The 8,329-nt window shown below is 41.5% G+C and overlaps 1 protein-coding gene across 8 annotated transcripts in view; it reads right to left on the bottom strand.

Annotated features, from left to right (window-relative positions):
• Positions 1 to 593: 593 nt before the first annotated feature.
• HMBOX1 (homeobox containing 1) overlaps positions 594 to 8,329 on the bottom strand; it is a 179,770-nt gene continuing 172,034 nt past the window's right edge. Inside the window, exons 7-11 of one of the 8 annotated variants that reach the window (XM_032855712.1) lie at positions 7,080 to 7,162; positions 5,345 to 5,440; positions 4,212 to 4,306; positions 3,900 to 3,971; positions 594 to 2,242 (exon numbers count right to left, since the gene is read on the bottom strand). In XM_032855712.1, coding sequence (XP_032711603.1) covers positions 2,105 to 2,242; positions 3,900 to 3,971; positions 4,212 to 4,306; positions 5,345 to 5,440; positions 7,080 to 7,162 — 484 coding nt within the window. In that variant the 3' untranslated portion in view covers positions 594 to 2,104. Of the gene's footprint in view, positions 2,243 to 3,300; positions 3,972 to 4,211; positions 4,307 to 5,344; positions 5,441 to 7,079; positions 7,163 to 8,329 lie in introns of those variants that run through there. The other 7 variants (XM_032855713.1, XM_032855714.1, XM_032855718.1 and 4 more) reach the window with 7 other exon arrangements.

Here is an 8,329-nt window from a genome sequence, read left to right as displayed (position 1 = left end):
TACTTCAGTTCTTGGAAGAAGCATATACATTTTCTGCCTGAAATCCACAACCAAGAGCAGGCCCGGTCCCTGCCCAAAGCTCCTTAAAGTCACAGACCCATATAAGGTGGCATCTTCATGCCCTCTTGAAGGATTTCGCACACCGGCCCAAGCAGAATGAACGGATATGGAGAAGACCTTGTTCAGCATGTGCCTTAAATGGAGACAGACCAGCTAAAAACTGGTGGATACTTACTATTTCACTAATGAGGAAGGGAAAAACAAAGAAGGTCAGTCAGTCTCTCTCTCAATGGTTTTAGGCCGATAGGGGAGGAGAGGTGAAGAGGTAAGGAAATGGCACCTTTCTTCCACCTTAGAAATTGTTCTCAGGTAATGGACGACAAGACAGAAATCCTGGTTAACAGCCAGCCCCACATCCCCCTTTAAACAAGGCTTTACTGTGTGCAGAAAGGAGATGGAATGAGGCAGAAAATATACAGCAGGCATGCCTCCTTCAGACGCACCCTAAGCCGCTACATTGAAGGCGGTCTCCTCTTCCCCACAGTGACAGTGTGTCATTTAATCGGGATGCCAAGAGATCATTTTCATACAAGGCCAGCAGATGTAATTTTCTTTGATGCATGAATAGTTCATCATTTTGCTACTAGATGACAAGGTGATCACAGGGTGACTTTATAACGCAAGTTCACTGTTTGGTATTTTGAGTTCTCAAAATGAAAAAAAGATTTATCAAATATAAATATCTTTAAAAAGTAACAAAAGTGCTACATATGTGATCAAGGAAAAAAATTCCATTAGTTACTGCCGGTTAAAGTAGATTAAACTTTACAAATATTACCACATCCATTATCAATATGGCTTCCAATTATTAAATAAATTGCCTGTAGCAATATAGCTTTTCACACCTCTACAAGGACAGAGTAAAGAGAACACCAAAGCAGTCACATCACGTTGTATCTCGAAGACCCACCGCGTAAGTGGCAACTGTCCCCTGCTTTTTTCTGCTCCTATTTAGGAAAGTATTTGCATTTGTGATAGCCAGCATAAAACCGCTCTAAAGTCCTCTATCAACCTCTCGTATTGAGGGGGCTTCAGTTAATGGATACAAAGACTGGAAGTTCATTCACTCATTTGTGACCTTAGCTCCATCCTTGAAAGACTTTTTTTGGTAGCAGGGAAAAGGGACACAGACAGGAGGCAGAGCAGCGTCCATGATGGCCTCCAGCACTCTTCCAGGCAGGCACACACCTGTGCCACGCAACGTACAGTGGTTCTGAGAACTGGACTTAACATCCATTAGACATTCAGCTCATGTTTTTTTCCAATGCTCTCAAGCTGGGTTTGTTTTTTTTTTTAAATGACTTTTGTTTTTTATCTTTTTGTTTGTCTGAATCATGGTCCCAAAGGCAGAAGGCAGTATTTTAACTACTAAGTCACACAGCTTGTGAGAGGAAAGGATGTCTGTGTCAGGCATGTTAACATCAACCAAAATTTGAGATCAAGTTTTTCCATGGACATTCTTAGCACAGCACCCAAAGAAGTATAATCTAGCCACAGTGTGACTATTATGAGGCACGGCTTATTGCAGCTGGAAATCAGTGATTCCCACGCTGAGTGGGAATTCTAGTGTTCCTTTTACTCTGCGGATACTCCCCAAATGGTGTCTATCAATCCTGGGCCACACAACCTCAGCTTGCATCCTATCAGTCTTGGGGAAGGAAAAGGGTACAGACTAGTGTTACAGGAATCTAAAGGTACCCAAGGTCTTACACGTAGCCTAATAGTGGAGAACCGAGGGCTATCTAAATACCTGGAAGCACTTTCTTGGAATGCTAAGACAGAGCAGCAAGGTTTTCTAGCCTCAGGGGCTGGGAGAGGGAAGTTTGGTTGGTTGGTTGGTTATAATTTACTGGGAATTAATACTGAGAGAGTATATGCAAAGGCTGAGGGCACCATGCCATCTTCACAGAACAAGACCCTAACGGCTAACTGACATACAAGAAACTGCAAGTTATACTGTAAGAACACATGTTAAGGACCGAGGAAAGTCTGCTAAGGTGCTACGTCTAAACTAAGTTAACTTCTCCTGTTCAACCCTCCCTGATCAGTCGTCATCCAGGGCCTCTGTCTTGATTTCGTTGGCTCCTTGTCGGGCCAATGCCAAGATAGTGTGGTTGACTGCTGCCATTTCCACAGCTAATGAGATGGGGTCTTGGTGGTCACTATGGCTAGTGCTGTCATCCTAGACGTGCAGAAATAAGAAAGAAATGTTACTAGTGGATTGGCAAAATGCTCCAACTCACAGAAAGGCATGCTGTGGGCAAGGGGAGGCAGAACATTCGTGGGAGGAAACAGTGGGGGAGGGGCTCATGACACAGTAGAGGTGAAATGTATTTAAGTAGACACTGAATGGAAATAGGTCAGGCCTTCAATTGTCATTTTAAGGATTCAACAAATAAAAAGCACCAAAATGTTTTTTTCTTGCTGAGAACTTGATTCCTTCTATTAGAAAGACTGCTGGTGATGCTAATCAAATCTGAACAGTCTAGTTTGCAACAGACATAGCACTAGTCATTGAAGGCCGAACTAATGAGCTACTCAATTCTGGACTGGTACTCTTACAAATGGATTCAGACCTCATCGTAATTCTCTACTGAACTGAGAAAACTAGACTAAACTACAGACACTAACATCTAATGGGTAAAAACGCATTTTATAAAAGAACGAAAACCCAAAAACCTCTCAATTACAGCAGGATAAAAGTATACCAGCCGGAAATGGCTATGGGAGACAATGTGTGGTGCTCTCCTGCTGTAAGGCTGCTGTGCTGAGCCAGTGGCAAGGGAGTGTGAAGCTCTCCTTTGGCGCACAGCTCAATGTGTTACACAAAAAGCTGTGAAGGAAACTGGCATTGCAGGATGTTTGTCAGGCCCTGAAGATGGTGTTACAAATAAGAGGTAAGTTTCTCACCTGTCATCTTCAGGGGAACTCTGCATCAAAGAGCTTTGGAAAGGGTAACCCTCTTTTGAAAAAAAAAAAAAAATCATGGGATATGCTGCCCTTAGGGCATGTGGAAAAAAACGGGGGAAATGATCCACCTACATTACATGGGTAGATTGAAAAAATAACAGGAATGTTCCTGATTAGAAAGACAGAACATTTTCTTGAGTAAAATGTGGAGCTATGATTTAGAGTCCTAAAAAAGAGAAAACGTAACTCCTGGGAATTATGGGCATCGTTGTTTCATTCCCATTTTCACAGACAGGGCTTTAGAGTTTAAAAGGGGGTTGCGTGTACTCCTGCAGCGTCGGCGCTCAAGCTGGTAAGGAGAGGCTGTAAAATATCTGGCAGAGGGAAGAACATGGCAGACTACATTTAAGAGCTGGCTGAGGGGCCAGGAAGAGATGTTTATATACCATAGGAAAGAACAAGAGTTTCCCTGCTGGGGTCCAGAAGAGATCATACATCCTTTTCATATTCCAAACAGAAATGAATTTTAAATCCTATGGCAATTTTAATGAAATCTGTCAAAAGATATGTGGGGGGAAATTCCCACATTCTTGGTGACTGAATTATTCCATCCAGTGGCTACAATTAAATATATTTTCCCCCCCAAGCAATGAAGACTAAATCAGGGTGAGGTGAGAAGACATGCATTTATGACAGGATGTGTGTGTCAATGTGCCAGAGACTCTGGAAGAACCACTCATCTGGGCATGAGGGTTCTCGCTGCAATGGGGCCGTGGTGGGTGGGACCTTCCACTGTGTGCTGCGTTGGGACATGTTTAGGCATGGATTACAGCTACCCAGTAGCCCCTAGTATTTCTCAAACATTGAGTGTGTGTGTGGTGGATGGTGTAACTTGCTTGTTTGGATCAGATCCTCCTCTCTTCTTCTACCTTCTCTGCTTCTCTGCCTCCCTCTGAACTTCTTCCCTCCTCCTCCTCCCCATTGCGTACTTGCCAAGTATCCTGTTGTATGACAATAAATCCATGTGGGTGAATAACAGTTTCTCACAAATTTAACAGGACAACTGAATCTTACCACATTCCTTTCAAATTACATGAAAATCTAACTACACACATGAGCAGAGTGGAGGGACACTGGATTGTCTCCTCTTCCCCACCCCGTACAAAACGCACCCACAGAATTGACTTGTCATACTGTCCCACCCGCTCTGTAACCAAGAAGCTCTGCTCCCTGCTGCTCACCTGCTCTGAGTAGTCATTCCCGTCAACATCATCACTGTTGGAATGGCCTCCTGGACTCTGTACATCTATCCCATGACTCTCCAGGATTGCTGCTTCTTCGAAAAAAGCAAATAGATCCCTAAATTATCTGTTACATTATTGGAACAGCTTGAACACTGAATTAATCTTTGTGCCGAGGAAATAAGGATGTCATTAAACAAGAACCTAGATTCCTGTATGTTTTCTTAAATTGCAGATGGACAGAATTCAACTGCATCCAGGCCAGGGGAGGAACACGTCTGTCATTCTGGAGCCCCCGCAGATATGAGAGCCACATGTGAGTGGTTGACTGTTAGGTGCTTCCTAAATACTTACCAACTAATTCAACAGCCCTCCTGTCTCAGGGTTCTGTAAAGTGTTTGAGAATTGTATTGATGGAGAGGAAGTTAAATTTAGAAATGAAATACAATTTTAGAAGCTCAAAACCAATTCCCCACACTGATCTCGTCAATTCATATTTCTTAAATGCTCTTTTTAAAAATCCTTGTTTTGGGGCACCAGGGTGGCTCGATTGGTTAAACGCCTGCCTTCGGGTCAGGTCATGATCCTGGAGTTCTGGGATCGAGTCCCACATATTGGGCTCCCTGATCCGCAGGGAGCCTGCTCCTCCCTCTGACCCTCTCCTCTCTGGTGCTTTCTCTCTCTCACTCTCTCTCTCTCAAATAAGTAAAATCTTTAAAAAAAAGTCAGTGTTTTGCCCTGTTCCCTCTTAAGACTCTTTCATTCCAATTTTATTAAGCACATGTTTCTTAATATCTAAGTCACGGCCCAGTAACTACAAAGAAGCTCAGGGTCTCATTCCTGGCTCAATACCTTAGCCAGTAGCTTTAATATGTGGCACAGGAGTCATGCAGTCAGGGGCCACGTCTAATTCTAGATTCTAGACTATTAAGAACAATGATATTATTAGTATAATACAAACAGTGCTAATTAATATTAGTTCTTGAAAACACAAAGAAAAACACAAGAACAATTCTTGTGAGGCTTCAAAGTTAGCATCATTAAGACCTGCAGTCCTAACTGAAGGCACTCTCAAAGCAAATACAATGTCCGTGACTGCTTCGAAAGGGAAAGCAGCCTCTCTGATACATTACCAATATTGGCTCTCCTCTTGATCTCCTTCCGTCTGTTAGCAAACCAATTATATACTTTCAGGGAGGTAACTCGTTCCAGATCAGACAGTTTTTTGCCTGTGAATACATGCAATAACATTCAGAGAGTCTGCGGCTGAGACCAGTTTAAGGAAGAATACTTTTCTTTTTGAAAAGTTCTTTTGATTGCATTTATTGCCAATACAGATATAGGCTTTCTTGTTGAAAGCTGAACACAGTATTGTGTATACACTTAAACTATTATTGAATGAATAAAAACTAAAGGAATACAAAAATAGCAGGAACATAAAATATTTTAGAAAGCCACATAACACTAAAGAATTCCAGTACTATATGCAAAATTAATGAATTCCACAAAGTCAGGCTGCCAGGGTTCAAAGGTCATAGGATAGGCCGTGGAGGCTTCATTCAATTAGCATCATTACAGATGAGTATGTTAGGCTTCATCAAGTTTTCAGGTAGCTCAGGTTTACTTACATCTTTAAGGCCTTATATAAACGGTTTCCTGTTGTTACTTAACGTCCTTAAGGCCTTATATAAATTGTTTCCTGCTGTCTACAGACAGCAGGAAACAACTGTCACCCATGTTTTCTTGAGGACTAAAGGTCACTCCGCCATCCATTATTGTAACTATGCTAGAACGCATAGCCCAATTCAGATTGCATTTTAGATTCATTATCTTCCTTGCTGTCAAATGTGACTTCTTACAGATAAGCACCATGCTGGCCAACAAGGGCCCATCTGCTCCTTTTCTTCCTCCACTGGCCTTTTATGTTTTAGCTTTTAATCCACAGTGGGTGGAGAAGCCAGAAACCAGGTTGAAGTGTTGATGATACAGGGCGAAGTGTTTTCCAGGAGGCTTCTGAGTTCTTGCACAGCCTCACGTGTGGGACTTTGGCTGTTGTAAAGTAAGAGGTAAGGGTATAGGTGCCATTGGAGGTGTGTCTGGAGGGTCTAGATTGCTAGAAGTCTGGCTTCTGGGTAAGGGGGGAATAAACCACAGTTTAATTATGATAACACATTGATACTTTTTGTATACAGATGCTTTAAGCCAATCAAATTAACTGTCCAAATGAAGATCAATTGATCATCTTAACTGAGAATGATTTCTGGTAATAAAAACCGTGAAGTGTGGAATAATATTTTAACACATGGAAGAAAAGTCGTATGTGTGTTTAAGTGGCTCAGCTGACTTGCATTAAGAACATTAGGACTTCAGAATGGAACTAAGTTTTTCCCAGGTGTGTGCAGAAGTCATCCCAATGTGGGAAGGAGAAAGAAGCCAACTCTAATAAGAATTGTTTCTTTAAACAGGAATACAGAATTATAAAACTTGTTAAAAAAAATCTAAATCTTTTCATTTACAAGCCTTGCTTAAATATTCCAAACTTGAAAATTATTTTGGAATTGACATAGTTATGCTATATTTTTGGAGGAAAAAATCTATACGGTCTTTAAAAATGTAATTTCAAGGTCTCATATCTTAAGGAGGGATACTCCCTGGAAACTTTCCCTATGAATGTTTGATCTGGAGTACTGTAATTACATCCCTAAGAAGTGCTGCTTGAACAAGACATGGCAGTGACTGGACAGGAAGGTAGTGAGGACGGAGCTAATGGCACCCAGCTGGAATGAGTAAAAGAAGATTTCCCGTTACAGATGACGATCTGAAGTGGAGATGACCGCCACGGAGGAAAGCGGCAGCCTGCCGCCTTACCTGGCTTCTGTATGACGGCGTTGCAAGCGTTGGCAATTTCTTCTCTCTTAGCTTCATCTGGATATTGATTCTCATTGAAGTAACTGCAGGGGCAACCAATTAAGACACAAAGTTTGTATTTTAAAAAATGTGCTCTCATTAGAACACTAGCCCACTGAAACATATACTCTTCTTTATGATGTAACATTAGCGTCTGGTCCGGGGTGTCCAGTGGAATTCTCTGTGAGGATGGAAATGGTCTGGCCTTTACTCTCCGAGAGGGGAGCCACTGCTCACAGGCGGCTGCCGAACAGCTGAAATGACGCTAATGTGACTGAGGAAGTGAATTTGTGATTTAATTTTAGCAAATTTAAATTTAAATCGCTAAATGTGACCAGTGGCTACTATATTAGTGCAGTCCTAGTTACTGCTTTGCTTCACTGAAAGATGTCCTTGATACAAAAGTTGCTTGTGATACACATATGGTTGGTTGAAATCATGGAGTTCTATTACTGAGACACTGGTAACAACAGGACTTTTTTGTGTGTGTCATATTTTGTAGCGGCAAAAATTCTAAATGACCAAATTGTGCATCAATGGGAGAATGGTAGAACAAACTATGGGACATCTATATTTATACATGGCTATTTAAAAATGATTAGGAAAAAAAGAAGTTAGAGCTCTGTCCATTGACCTGGAGGGATGTTTACAGCATTCCTAAGTCAGAAAAACAGTCTGCAGAATAATGTGCATGGAAAATGCCATTATGGAATTTGAAAAATTCCTATGTACACATAAATTTGCATGGACAAAAGCTGGAAGAGTAAACAACAGGCTGTAAAAATCAATTACTTCAATGTTGGGGAAGGGGATTAGTGGGAGGAGATGTAAATATTTTTGCTTTTTTTCCACATGTTAAAAAAAGCACATATTCTATGCAATAATAGTACTTACAAGAAATTAGGTTTACAGAATTCCTCCTTAGCATTATCAGACCTATGAGACTCTATGTGGGAACAGAACATTTATTAGGGCTACTTTTTCTGTCAACTATGATTTTAAGAAAAAGGATCTACATGTTATGATCAGGAAATGATCCCTTGTCAGGTCCTATACCCTCCTGTTTTGTCTTCAGGGGCTTCCCTTCCCTTAGCATGCAGCTTTTCCTTTCCCTAACCCTCTGGTCTGCAATGGTGGAAATGCCATTGTGTCAGGAATAAACAACTGGAGGCTGAAAAGCCTTCCTGTGAAACCCCAAACCCTGACTCCTG

Source organism: Lontra canadensis, unplaced genomic scaffold (assembly GCF_010015895.1).
Source record: "Lontra canadensis isolate GAN:19392208 unplaced genomic scaffold, GSC_riverotter_1.0 scaffold10, whole genome shotgun sequence".
Lineage (NCBI taxonomy): Eukaryota > Metazoa > Chordata > Mammalia > Carnivora > Mustelidae > Lontra > Lontra canadensis.
This window is presented reverse-complemented; position numbering and strand designations above follow the sequence as displayed.